Source organism: Psammomys obesus, unplaced genomic scaffold (assembly GCF_907164565.1).
Source record: "Psammomys obesus unplaced genomic scaffold, mPsaObe1.curated_primary_1811, whole genome shotgun sequence".
In the NCBI taxonomy this organism is placed as follows: Eukaryota; Metazoa; Chordata; class Mammalia; order Rodentia; family Muridae; genus Psammomys; species Psammomys obesus.
Window position 1 is genome coordinate 7842050 of NW_026585742.1, and position 14685 is coordinate 7856734.

A 14685-nucleotide genomic window follows, 5' to 3' on the forward strand; every position below is an offset into this window, starting at 1 on the left:
CACAATGTGCTGTAAGGGGCTGGCATTTTCTACAAAGCTGTCCTCGTGGATACACTTTTATTAGTTGGGGAGGTCAACATGCTCGCCATAAATACATGTTTGAACTCCTTCCTGCATCTTCTGTCTACTGGGATTATCTTTCATGTCCTGTTTCCTGGCCTACAGCCAGGCAGAATGTGGGAATTTTAATACCTTTAATCCATTATATGGACTTTTTAAAGGTCCATAAGACAAAATAAAATGCACTTTCACGGTCAAATATGCAATAAACCTGATATGTCCCATAATATTTCATATCCCATCTTCCATCCTGGCTATGACTGTTTCCAGGCTTCAGTGTACAGAATTATATTATGTAGGCAAACTTATCGCTAATTTCTCATTTGTTTGTGTAGAGAACTTTTGACAGTTCATAAACAATGCATTTCACTGCACACTTTGGGGAAGATTATTGCTCCTCAATATTCTGAAGATTTGAAATCACTATCCACTCACATATCTACTGCTTCTGCCCCAGTATGTGGCCAAGTATCAAACCAGTCATGTTGATTTTTCTGTTGTGTTGTATTGCCGCTGAGGCAGATCCTCTCTATGTAAACAAAGTTGACTTCGAACTCGCACCAATCCTTCCACCTGTGCCTCCTGAGTGCAGGGACTACAGGGCTGTGCCACCACACCACACATGGTCCAGCTGATTTTTATCAGGTCATTGTTTTGGAAAGGTGGCAGAATTTCTACAGGCAAGTGGCATATGGACCCAAGCCTTGTTATACCATTTCCTCATTGGACTGCCTTCCTTGTTCACAAACTGCTTACAAAACTCCTCAGTGCATCCAGTGAGCTTTCATGTGAGTGCTTGTTGGCCGAGCACTCTCTTCAGGGATGCAGATGTCTGCTTCTGGGGCTGCTGTGTTTTATTTGCTCCCATGGGGGGAGTGAATTGTCCTCCCCACACTGGACACTGCAATTCACAGTCATCATGGAGGGTTTGAGGTAACGGACTGTAAGACTCACTTGATAGCCAGTAGAGGAGGGCTTAGCTCACCGGCCTGTTACCTTGTGTGAAACATCTGTTTCCTATGAGCCAGTTAGAAGTGCAAACATCTGTAAATAATAAGCCTGTGTGTGCATATAATTTAATGAACTAGGACATAGACGGAGCTGAACAGTAGGGCACAGCAATTAGAGTAACTGCCCATTTTGTTAAAAATGTATTGCCTTTTTTTTTCTTTCTTTCTTTCACTTGGAAGCACTTGCTGTGTGGGATCTGAGGTTTCCAGCCTTCCCTGCCTGCCCTCCCCACACATCAGTGGGAATGTCTATTATGGCCAGCACAGCCTCTTTTGTGTGCCCTCTCACAGGTGTGAAGCCACGCTAGCCTCACTGTTCCTCAGCCACTGCGCATCAGCTCTGCTTCCCGCTTGTCCACAAACACTCTTCTATAAGACAAGGGAACAACAGTTTCTTGATCTTAAGTCTATTGCCTCCTTTAAGGATGGGCTCAAAATGAGCCTTTTAAATGCTGATCAGTAAAGATTAATCACAATTAAGACACTGAGGCAGGAAGTAAACTTGAGTCAAGCTTCTCCTAACTTGAGTTTTAGCTTTATTTCCATTTTCTTTCTTCACACTTTTTAGATATGGGTGAAAGAGGAGAAGGCAGTATCCATTGTGTGCCAGGCCCTGGGTTACGAACAAGGCACAGATGATGTATTGAAGGGAGACTCCAATAGAAGAGAGTGCCTAGAACTTTCCAAAAACAAATAGGGGCTTCCAAAGAGAACTGCCCATTCTCTGCTTCCTTGAAGCTTGTTGAAATGTCCAAACTGATTTGAAAGCAGTTAGAAGATTTTGGAAGAGTGTGTCCACTGCAAATCCAGGACAGGATATTGTTTGTCCCCACAATACATCTGCCAGAGGAGTCTGAAGTGGAAACCACTGAGTCCTCTGCACAGTTAGAGGGAAGCCTTTGCCAGGCTTGGAGAATCACTCCTCCCAGAGGGAAAAGCAATTCACCATTTGACTGAGCATCCAGCCCAGCAACTCTGTTTACATTCTCCTGTGGTCTGTTTGCCATCTACTTAAAGAGATAATTAGAGCTTACTAACAGAAGAGAAGGGAAGACAGGCTGAAGGAAAAAGGGAGGCAAGCAAACAGAAGACAGAAGAGCTGACAAGGACAGAGCTGTGCTGCCTCACTAGGCCACATGGCTATTGAAAGTTAAATTAATTCTGATAAAATATTAGCTATATGTCAGGAGCTCAAGAGCCATTTGTGACTCTGGATGACTGTATCAGACAATTTGTGTGATCATATATTGTTTCTGTCACTTGGATCATCCTACTAAATGGCACTGGTATGGGGTGTACAAAAGGATGGTCTCCCTGGTTCTGTGGCATACAGTTAAGGGAGTGCTCATGATAGACCAAGAACTATACCAGACATGAAAAACAGAGATGAAACATACACTGTCTGACCTCCGAGATCTCCTGGTGCAGAAATAAAGACACACACACACACACACACACACACACACACACACACACACACACACTCACTCGTATGCACATGCTCAAGGGCACACACCTATACGTACAAAAGGAAGCAAACCGACACAGAAAACATGCCTGACAGCAGAGATGGCAGAAGCATGTGGTTGTTCACTGAACATACTTTCAAACTTTCTGCCCTGAAACTCTTTCTTTTTTTATACAATAAAACACTGGGGAAAGTAGTTTGCTTAATGCTTAGGGCTTGTTGTGCCAGTTAGTTTTGTCAACTTGACACAAACCAGAGTCACTTGGGAAGAAGGAGCCTGAGTTGAAGTGTTGCCTCGATCTCATTGGCCTGTGCGCATGTCTGTGGAGCATTTTCTTACCCAGTCATTAATGGGGGAAGGGGGGTCCAGCCCACAATGGGCAGTGCCCTCTCTAGGCAGATGGGTTTGGGCTATATTAGAAAAGAAGCTGAACAAGCCAGTACGCTATGCTTCTGCCTCTGCTCTTGCCTGAGCTTCTGCCCTGACTTCCCTCAGTGATGGATTGTGCTCAGAACATATAAGCCAAATAAGCTCTTTCTACTCCAAGTTGCTTTTAGTCAGTGTTCAACCCAGCAACAGAGACATAGACTAGGATGCAGGTCATATATCCTCCTATTCAAGTCTTCGATGCTGACTTTAAGCTTATAAGGCAAGCATCACAGATCAGTTTCACAGATGAAAATGTGAGGCAAGGTGGAGCTCAAGGTGGAGGAGTGTTCTGGAAGCTGCGGCACATGCAGCATGAGGCTACCCACTATCACATGAAACACCACCTATTTGTGAGGCCACCACCTGACTTCCAACAGAGTGTGTTTAAGCTGTATCTGAAGGCACTGAATTGAGGGTAGTATCTGAACAGCCAATATTAATCATCATAATTATTAATTTTGGCAAAAAAATGATGGCTAACTAACTTTGGCATTCTCTATACATAACATATACTTCAAGCAGGAAGCAGATGTCTCAGGAAGATTTCTTTTCTTCCTCTTCTCTCCCATCTACTCCACTCTCCCTCTTTCTCTCCTCTCCTCTCTTTTCTTCCCCCTTCCTCTCCACTCTTCTCCTTTCCTCTCCCCTTCTGTTCTTTTTTCTTTCTACTAATGGAAGATGCTGCTTAAGGCACCATCTTGCACAACCACTCACATATATTTACAGAAACTAGAGTGGCATGGAAACCCACACTTTCAAGTGCTTATATCCCCAAGAACCTCAGTGATTGCTGAGCAATCTGTTCAAGCCTCAGGAGCCTTGGCAGTAACTAGGAGCACAGCCCACAACAAACAGGATGCAAGAACAAAGAGGCTAAAGTGTAAAGGTTCCTCACAGTTCTGGCAGTTTCCTTCGCAGTCTAGAAGGCCATCGTTTATGTTAGAGAAAATAATGTAATCAGAGGAAATCATGTGAGCCACAATTCTGTGGCTTTCTAGTCTTTTCACCCTGCTCCTAACACTCCTGGGGGCCTTTCTTGGCATTATTAGAACATAAAACATTTGGGGGGAAGTGTCCACTCAGTAGACAGAGATGACAGTCTAATGGCAGTGGCTAAAGACCTGCAAAGGGAAAACTGCGGAAGAAAAAGTTCAGTTTTGTGGGGTTTTCACCCAGGCTCACAGTTGGCTGTGTAACCTCAGTTACGTCACTTGCCTACTCTGAACTTCAAGTTTCTCATCTATGTGGATAACAATATCCTTCTTATAGTCTGTGGAGAATTAACTGAATCTATATACAGTCAGCAATACAGGATTCTGTTAAATATGTAAGAAGCCAAGAGGTAAATTCACTGAAAGGTGCAGCTTGGTCCTCAGTGAGGCACCACCTGGAATACAGTACTTGCTTCCTGCTGCACAGCACGCGTGGTACAATGCGATGCAGACTGATGAGCACTGGACCCTCTTGCCACCCATCACCATGGGGCAGATTTACTGACTGTCACTGATCAGCCACCAGAACAGTGGAAGAAACCCAAGGCCCCCTCTGAGTCTTTAAGAGTCACTTCAGCTTGCCCCTTCGGAAGCAAGGCTGGTGGCTCTTGGGTTATGAGAGGCCTCCCCATCATAGCCACTATTCTGCTCCTCCAGGAAACAGCCCTAGCTAAGCTTCCCACCAGTACTTAATGAGTACTTCAGCCCTTGGAGGGAGCTTTCCGCATACTGGACGCCACTGCCCCAGCTGATGTCACATTCTGTTTAGTGGATGGTCTGAGCTGTTAAGCTCATCCACACGATGGCTGCATAACAAAGGGTTGGGACACTAAGTTTTGGGATGGCACGTTACACAGCAGTAAACCGCAGGAGTGTGCATAAAAAATGAGACATTTCCAAGAGTCTAAGTAAATCCCACTCCACCTCCAAGGAACACAGTTACTCCTTAGATGCTTCAGACACATCCGCAGAGAAGCAAGCCTTGAAAATGTGCATTGCTTCATCACTCAGGGCAGACATAAAGTCTTCTTTTTGCATCTCACTCAATTATAACCGTGGGCCTCTACTGTGACAAAAATGGAGAAGCCATCTGATCACCCACTTATTTTCCAGCTGTGGGTCAGTCAACCTTAGGTCCAAAGTCCCAGGGACATGCTCATGTAATGAGCTGTGTGTCACATGACACACTCCAGTTTCTTCCAAGTTTGGAGGGAGCAGAGACAGTGGCTAAAGGTTCTTATTCTCAGAGATCATATCCAGGCACCTGGCACATGACAGACACCCAAGAGCCTTTGCCGAACGGAACTCTGAAGCATTCAACACGTCCACAGTGATGAAGATGCAGGTGCCAGTGGCCGAGAGTACCGCAACAACTTTACAGAGTGTCTTTGTCACTGTCAGCAATGTGTGCAAATCTGGAGGTTTAGGAAATGGCTGCCCCTGAATCAGGACTAGAGAACTGTTCATGCTATGACAAGCAGGAAGGACTGTCGTCTCTGTGAGGAGCTGCAGAGAGCAAGGAAGTGATAAAACAAAAAACGGGCACAAAAGTAGTGTCTGTTGTTAGCCAGCATGCTTCTTCCATAGGTGGCAGACTAAAATCAGGGGGGAAAACACAACCGTGACATCTGTATGTCCCTAAGAATAGAATCTTAGTTTGCTTGCTGGCCAGTCCTTCCACAGATCCTGTATGGTGGCCGATACTGTCCCCATTTCATAGCTTCATAAATCGGCCCTGTCAAGTGAAGCTATTCCTGCTATCTCAGACCATCAGGTAAAGGTGGAGAGACATAAGGAAACGAGGCTGTGTCAGGAGGTCAGGACTCAACCCTGAAGTGCAGGGAGGAGCAGCTCTCACACCCTCTGCCTGGCCAGGGAAATCCTTATCCTCGCACTCCAGAGCCCTTCCTTGTACAGGTGACAGGGTCCCCCCTGCAGGCTCCGCACCGCCTGAGCAGTGGAGGGATCCTGGCTCCTCAGGATACTCCAACTTGCTAATCCAGACTTCTCATCTCCAGTTCCTATTGTTTCCTCTGATAAGCAGGGCCCCAGTGAACAATTAAAGCTTTCAATAAATAATCTCTAGGCACATTCATTTGAGTGACTGTTATTTGATCCAGCAGTTAGTTTCAATGGGGCAGTTAATATTGACCACATAAAGTACTCCAGACAAACACGAAACAGCTCCAGAACTCCACGCATTATTACCCTTTATCTGCCAGTCATCTGGGCTACTTGTAATGGTCACGGAATTTAAAAATCAATAATAACAATTAGTGTTCTGTACACCAAAACAGATGAATCATGTGAAATGGGTTTTCATATAAAAATCAAAGGGGAAACAAGCATGGAACATAGAGGAGGCTCTTTGAGTTCTCGGTGCTTTTTGAGGTCCCTTCCTTCAGCTCTGTGAGCTAGACTCAAAAGGAAGTGTTCAGGGCAAAATGTGGCTGCTACAGGCACAGGAACCATACAGGCTCCATACAGGCTCCCACTCCAAAAGCGTGAAGCACAGACATTAACATGATCAAAGGAGTGCTAACAAACAGCGAAATTAATGGAACTGGTAATTTACTTTCTCCGAGCTGTGAGGCTAGCTACCTTTTTTAGCTTTCAATTTGTAGGCATTCGTCGTGATTATTTTGCTCTGAAATGGCAACAGTAATATTTTTTGCTTCACGCACTACCACGTCAATGTCTAGATAATTAAAATGCAAAGCAACAGGGAAATGTCTCATCACTAAACTGTAACCAGCATACTGTGTGAAGTCATCCATTCCAAAGGCTTGTTTTTCATCAATTATTTGTTACTCATCTGATGTAAATATAAGGACTAATTAAAATGTATGCCTTTTTATACAGCTTCTTGTCGTTAAAGCCAATGAAAGCATTCTGTGGACCATAATGAAATAATTATGTGTGCCTTTAAGAATTCTCTTTAACAGCACATGGTGGTACTGAGCTAAATGAAAACATCGGGAACTAAATTTCGAAGCCTCCATTTCCATTTTAGCTAATTATCCCCACAAGCTTTCCAATAGGGCCAGACTCTCAAAAATTGTTTGAAGCTGAAAGGACCTTCAGACCACCATCAACCTTTTCATAATCATGGGCTCTGATGACATAACAATGGCCGTAGCTGTGGCAACCTTTAATATTTTTGAGAAGAGGGAGTTATTATATTGCTTCTTCATTTGTTCTGGAAATTAGAAGAAAATTGCGACAAATGAAAACCAAATCTCCTTTTCCTGTTTAGTCTTACCTGCAGTATTTTGAATTTGGTAAAATTTTAATTTGTGGAAAACAGTGGTTAATACAGAACAATAACAACCAAAAAACACTTTTTTTTTTTTTTTTGGTTGTTTTGTTTTGTCTTTAGAAAGGAGTTCACTTGCTTTGGTCCTAAATTCCATTTCTCCATCTTTTACCTCCAAAGCACCTGAATTACAGAAAGGAGCCCATCAGAGAAACAAGCTTTTTTGTTTGTTCGCTTTTTTCCCCATGTCCAGGTCAAGTTAGAGGAGTAAATCCAGATTACATTTTACAAAGGTGTGACCTTTAAGAACAAAAGTGAGCTTTGAAAACATGATGGGGTCTTTCGTTCCAACTTCCTCTACCTCTCAAGGCAGATGCCTGAAAAGGGGAAAGACTTGGCTTTAAGGGAAAAGGAAAATGGAAATGGCGGAAATGGCGGTGACTTTGGGTCTTGGCAGCAAGGGAACCAGTCATGTGATGCAGAGTGGGGTGGAAACTTTGGGCTGAAAAAGCTAAATGGGAATTGAGGGACTGGCCCTGAGCGTTCTTGTTTCCTCACGTTTTGTTTGAGGAGCTGGCAGGGTTTGTGAGCCCTTGGTACCCACTGATTGCTGGACTGTCTTGCTGGAGCCTGGGGAAGGGGCATTCACTACAGGACTGTAAAGTATTCTCCCATATGACTTTTTATTAAAATCCCCATCTCCACCGAGTTATTTTTGGGAATCCTGTGGAGCACCAGGGACATGATCACCTGCCATGACTCTCTTAAATCTGAGATTTCTTTCTGGGTTCTCAACATCTGAGGCCCTGAAGGCCTGAACTCTGGAGGACACGTTCGTTAGGCTGGGTCACTGGTTTGATGTCACTTCCTGTTACCTTGGCCTTTTTCTGAACCATCAGGAGTGGAACCTAATTCACCCCCTTGCAGCTCCGCACCTAGCAAGGCTGGAGAACAAGCAAACCCAGGGGTCCATGTCTGCCTGAACCCCAAGACAAGCAGAAAGCCCCAGGCGTCACCTCTCAGCCCCTAGTAGTCAGGACTTGCAGCCTTTTTCTTTAAAGAGGTGTGAGTGGGATTCGGATCTCACACCACTTTCTTTGTTTTCTTTAATTTTAGACAGTATCTCACTATATGAGCTTGGCTACATAGAGCAGGCAGGCCTGGAACTCAGAGCTCTGCCTGCTTATGTCTCCCAAGTGCTAGGATTAAAAACATGGACTACTATGCCTAGCAGATCTTAGTGATGAAGCAGGAAACCGGTCATGAAAAGAGGATTCAGGGCAGCAGGCTTACTGATGGTGTCACAAGATCTTGGGGAGGAGCATAGGTGGAGGTTATCTTCCTATTTAATAAGAGGTACTTAGACCACGCCTCTTTCTGATGGGATCCTTATCTATTTGAAACCCGAAGTTACCATCCTCCTTCCTCCAACACTGCAGACCTCAACTTTTTAAAAAGCTGGCAAAAGATTCATACAGATGTGTTTGTAACCACTGAGTGTAATTCCATGCCCCTCCCCCATCCTAAGCCAGCTCACAGGGAAGCCAAGCCTATCCGTCTTGCAGGGCCAGCCTTCTATTTAGAGATCTACAATTGTCTACAAAAGAAATCTGTGCTTAGAAGAATGACCCAGAAACACAAGACGATCCCCAGCCATAGTGGAAAAACTAAGTTGTGAGCTCTCCAGTTATACTGACCATGGAACTGCTTTCTGTGCCACCCGTAGGTTCAAGGAGCAACCTAGAAGATGTCGTAATGGTGACTGACATGGGAACGGCAGCAGAACATTTCAAATGGAGGTTTTCTAGAAACTCAGAGATAGATAATTGTTGTAACTGCCCTGTAATTTGAAAGGCAAGATTCAACATCAATATCTTGGGAAAGGTTTCGAGCCAACATTTTTCTGATTAACCTTCATCAAAAATGCCCATATCTGAAATAGTCTATTTAATTGATAGTTAACTGAATTTATATTAGAACATTTAAAGTATAAAAATGCCATTTAAGGATGAATTTATTGGCACTTACATGTAGCTCAAACTCTGAAGAAGATTCTCTTCAAGAGCTTCTAAATCAGTGGTTCTCAGCCTTCCTATTGCTGCGACCCTTTAATATAGTTCCTCAGGTTGTGGTGACCCCAACCATAAAATTATTTCATTGCTTCTTCATAACTGTAATTTTGCTACTGTTATGATTCGTAATAACTATCTGTGTTTTCCAATGGGCGTAGGCCACCCCTGCAAAAGGGTCAAAGGGGTGGCAATCCACAGGTTGAGAACCATTATTCTGAATGAAGACAGCTTTTACTGGACAACTGGAAAGAGTTCCATGCTTACAGTATCTGATTTTCCATTTCCATCTTCCTCCCAGACACCAGCTTCCTAGTTAAAAGCTCCTGGTATTTTTTCTTAAAATTCTTTTTTGAAATTTAAAGAATGATAAATTTTGTAAGAGCAGAATTGACAATCTTCATAATTTATTATGTATTTCCTTGGTGGAGTAAAGTTAACATCCTTGCTTAATGTGTAAAGAAGAAAACAATAAGATTTTCTTTTTTATTCAGCCACTTCCAAGTTTAATGTGTTGACATTAATATATATATATATGTATTTGAAATCCAAATAATATTGTTTTATTATTGTGATTCATTAGAAAAGAAAAACAAAATGAAAACAAAACAACAACAACAAAAACAGGATGGGACTTGCTGGTTCTGTATGACCTTAAACGGGAAGGAAAACCTCTCATTCAGGTCAGCTAGCCTAACAGTAACCGACATTGTGGTCACTTATCTATTTAAAAAATAAAAATAAAAAGGTCAGATCCAATGCCTGGGCTTTCTGTTCTCCCTGAACAGACAATTCAAATCAGAGCTGCTAATCCCATCCAAACTAACAGCTTAAGGTTAAGTAGATCCAGGGACGCCTGCCTGCCACTCCCAAGACTTGGTTTTGGATTTTGGAATTCACCGTTTTTCTGGCAATAAAATTTAATTACTGCTCCTTTGTTTCCCCCCCTCCTGATTTGCAAAATCACCTATTTATCTGGAAATTGACAAAATTCCTTTATTTCTCCTTTTTTAGACTGGAAAACCAAAGTTTGTGCATCTTTTGTTTTCAGAATGACCCTGTGGTGCACTCTCTCTGAGATTTAAGTGGAAGTCCCTTCTCTTTCTGATGGTGTTGCTTACTGAGTCATGTGGCTGAGCAGCAGAAAATTATGTCCTACTTTAGAAAAACAATTGGGCCTTTTCACTGAAATATTTATTCAAAACGCCTCTCAGCTCATACGGTGGCTGTCGCTCTTCACTGAGTCTCTCTTTCAGAAGGTAACTTTGATTTTGCCACTTTGACCTCAAGTTATAGCTCACAAGGAGAGGAGTTAGATCCTGCTTAATGCTTCAGTTCCAGGTCTCAGGGCTCGAAGAGGGGAACTTTTCTTCCTCCTTAATCACACGTTGCTACTATTCATTTTAAAAATAATTTCTTCTGAATGGGCAAAACCCTATTCAAAAAGACTTTTTTCCCCCCTGCTTTTGATCTGTTGAAAAGGAAGAACACAGGGAAATGGGCCAAGATGCTGTCACCCTCATGATTTCACCAAAAGCAACTATATTTAGACTGAAAAATATTAAGATTTATCCTGTGCCCACAGAGCAATTAATGAGGAAAACATCTGGAGTTACCTAAAACCAAAAGAATCCAGGAGGCATCTGAATAGACACTTAGTGACCGGGAAGGAGCCTTCCAGGATTGTCTTCTCTCTGTTGTTTACACCACATTCCCTTAGTGGCCCCTAATCCTGATTTCCAATGTTTATACCAAACAGTTCACAGGCCCTGCTACAACCAACAGCTGGCTGGCATATCAGTTTTCTGCCTTTAAAATTAAAAGGAAAATAAGCGGAGTATTCTAACACTTTACAAAGTGAGATTCTGGAGGCATTCTTACGTTCAAAGGTTTTAACCTCACAGAGACAGACACACAGACACACACACTAAAAACCTAAGCAGGTTTACAAGGTTGGAGATAGTTTAGTAGGATTTAGTCCCAGATTTTCCTCTCTGCCCCGCTGTTTCTTCTGTGTTAAGAGCAAAGTTGGTCTGCACCTTTTCAAAACAGCCATTAGGTAAGATGGAAAACTAAGTCCGTGGGATTTAAACTGTTACTTATGCAAACTCGGGCTCTCAACAGGGCTTTCATTTCAAAGCCTCAACACTGCATGACACAGATACTTACTAGAAAAAAATTTTTTTGAGAGAATGTTTTAGTTATCCTTAATTTCTGGAACAATGGAAAGACCTGGAATTCACTGGTTTGTGGACAACAGAGCCAGCCTGCAGGGCACAGGCAATACCGACACTTGACTCGCTCGGCTCCAAGTTGGAGTATGGGCTGAAACTCTAGCTGAAGCTGACTACAATGAGCACTGATTGCCCTGCTTACAAAAATAAGACACTGGAATTTCTGAAACCCTTTTGTGAAATGCCTTTATTTACTTTGTCTAATGCAAGTTTCTTTGATTAGTTAAACCTTGCTCTTATCAACACTTTTTGCTTATCGGCTTGCCCTAGGCGAGTGACACATTCAACACCCGCTCTCCCCAGATAAAGCAAATCCCTGTTTAACTTGTTCAAGAACAAACAAAGCTTTTCCCTCCACTCTGGCAACCTAATAGGCATGTTAGGGGGGCTAACTGCAAAAGGGAGAATTTCTACAAGCAACTCTGCTCCACGGGCGCTCTTTCTAGGACAGTGCTTTCCTTCTATTACAAATGATTCAGGACAGTCCTCCCTAAGAAGCCGAAGTTTCACAGTGCTCAGTTTCCTGCCTTCCCTAATAGAATGTTCACATGGAAAGGAGGGTTCGGAGGACCTGCTAGTGATTGGGAAATATTTTCTAATAATAAGTTTCTTCACCTTCTCTAAAAAGAAAATGAGCAACAAAGAGGACAGACAGGGTGTTTGGGAGCTGCTGACTAGTAAGGCATTTCCTGGAGCGACATTCCCTTCTGCCTGTGGCTCTATGAATGTTAAGTTGGACGGCCAGGCTGTTGGCATCAAATAGTTATTGATTTTCCAGCCACAGACCTGTTGATTTTCTGGCCCAAGAAGCGAGTCCCCCCTCCCCCTTTTTCCTAAGAAAAAGTTTCAAAGAGTCAGCTGACACGCTGCCGCTGCCCCCTCCTCGCCGTTTGCCTCTCTTTAGACAAGCCACCATGTTGTTAGGAAAACTCAATTTTTTCCAGTTAAACTTTGACCTCTTTGAAAACAAAGATTTAAAATGTCATTTTCAGGCTAATGCTCCAATGAATTGTCAAATCAAGTACTAAAAACATTTTGATAGATAGATGAGCCATTTATCTAAATCACTGTCAGGGCGGCCAAGCGTCCTGCAGGCTCCCCCAGCCGGCTCTAGGTAGGCTTTCCCAGGACTCCTGGTCATTTCTCAGCCCGGCAGCTGAGCTACTGTTGACCAGTGGAGCCGGGTCTCTGTGTCAGCATCAGATAACCAAACAGTCAATATTGTTTTTAAAAACGAGGCCACTCCATTTAGATTTCTTTTCCTTTAACTGAAGTCCAGGCTTCTGGCTGAATAGTAAGATAGGAAATAAATGAATGGCCAGCTCAAGAGGTGTTGGTGGCTAGCGGTTCTCTAGCAAAACTGCAACTTCTTAGACCAACAAAGTGACTCGGAGAGGTGGCAGTGGGGTCAATGCTAAGACATATTGCCTTCGCTCAGCAAAAAGAATGAGGAAGGCAGCGTCCTGCACCAACCTGCCCTGTGCATCATGAGCTCTGGGCAACCGCCTTCACACTGTTGCATTCCTTGAAGGGACGATGTCATACTTTAATTACTTTGTACTGTTGAAACACACATGGGGGAAGTGTTACTGGGCTTGTGGCTAATCCCAGCCAAGTTAACCCCCTTCTGCACTCCTTACACAAATCTTATGCTGTGTCAGATCACAGTACTTGAAGAATGTTTCAAAGTCTGCGGCCACCTATTATTTTCCCCTTCTCTCTGTACATACTAAAAAAACAAAAACAAAACAACAACAAAAAAAAACTATCTTCAAGAAAGAACGGGTAGTACGGGAGAACAGGGGCGCATGAGGCGTTTTTGGGGAAGCAACCCTCCAAGAGGAAATTTCAGCAGAGATGGAATCCATATGCATGCCTGCCTATCTCACTCCTTCAGCATTAAATCATTAAACCCTTTGTCTTGCCACCATTGCACTTTATTCCAGTGTCTTTATTGCATGCAAGAGAGACATTTTTTTTTTTCTTTGTAGAAGAAAGGAAAAAAAAAATAAACCTACATTGAGCAGTGTGCCGGTGCTGCCATTCGGCCTGGGTGAATCCACTGAGGCAGGCTTTGAGAGCCTTTTCCTGCAGCATGCAGGAGGACGGGCTCGCGGTGTAGAAATCCAGGATCTGCCCGGGACTCACTGACAGAACATCCATACAGTCAAACATGATCTCTCCGCACCGCGCTCTGCAAAAGTGCTTATCCTCTAGGTGTGGAGGCGAGCGGCACAGAAAAGTCCACGAACTCCATCAAACTCTGCCCCTTTTTTGGCACGTAGGCTGTTGGTCTTTTTCCCAGCCCCGAATCATGAATTATGACAGACAAGCCAGCTAAAAGCCTGTAATTGATCCAAATGATCATTTACCATTTTCCAGGCTCGCTCGGCCGATCCAGCCCGGGCGGGGGTTCCCGCACCGATCCCAAGTTCTCCCTTCCAGGCGACGCCCGCGCAGGCCTCCGGGAGAGCGCGGGTCCTACCCAGCCGGTGCCCAGACGCGCCCTGCCCGGGTGGCTCGCGTCCTCGGCATCCCAGTCCTGCGGCCGCGGCGCAGGGGAACTCTGGTCCCCCCTTTGGCAAAGAATAGACCCTCCTGCCTCCGAGCAGCTCACTTCCTACCACTTCTGTCACACGGAATGAAAGATTGAATTGCCTAATATATGCGAGTGAACTTTCGGTGAACCCTTCCCGGGCTGCTAACCTTCAAATGACCCAACCCGTCTGACATCACCAACTCCCAGGATTCTCACAGCGCTTAAAAACTCCCAGCAGCCCTGCAAGAGCCGGCAGCCAGCGAGGCCGCGGCCAGCCGCGCGGTGCTCCCCACGGCTCAGCGTGCAAACAATGCCAGGAGCGCAGGGAGGAGCGGGAGCGCGGCTGCGGTTTGCGCCTTTTCATCCGCCCGGCCCTGGCGGGGAGACCCTCGCCACAGCCCACGTCTGAAATTCCTCTCTTCTGCGCTGTGCCAGGCAAAGCCCTGGCGACTTAGGTATCTTTCCACTCCTGTAAAAGCACTCTGCAAGCCCCGAACTGCCGGTCCGGGGCCCCGCCACCACTCGCAGAAGGAAGCCTCTCGGGCCGGGAAACTTCCCATTGTGTGCGCAGTCTTTTTATTTCTTCTTCTTCTTCTTCTTCTTCTTCTTCTTCTTCTTCTTCTTCTT

General features: G+C 44.4%; 1 protein-coding gene across 2 annotated transcripts in view; it reads right to left on the minus strand.

Moving 5' to 3' along the window:
• The window catches only part of Rarb (retinoic acid receptor beta), a 125397-nt gene extending 111187 nt beyond the window's left edge, over positions 1–14210 (minus strand). The window contains exon 1 of one of the 2 annotated variants that reach the window (XM_055599075.1): positions 13538–14210. In XM_055599075.1, the coding sequence (XP_055455050.1) occupies positions 13538–13694 (157 nt within the window). In that variant the 5' untranslated portion in view covers positions 13695–14210. The remainder of the gene's footprint in view (positions 1–13537) is intronic. The other variant, XM_055599077.1, reaches the window with a different exon arrangement.
• Between the last annotated feature and the right edge of the window lie 475 nt (positions 14211–14685).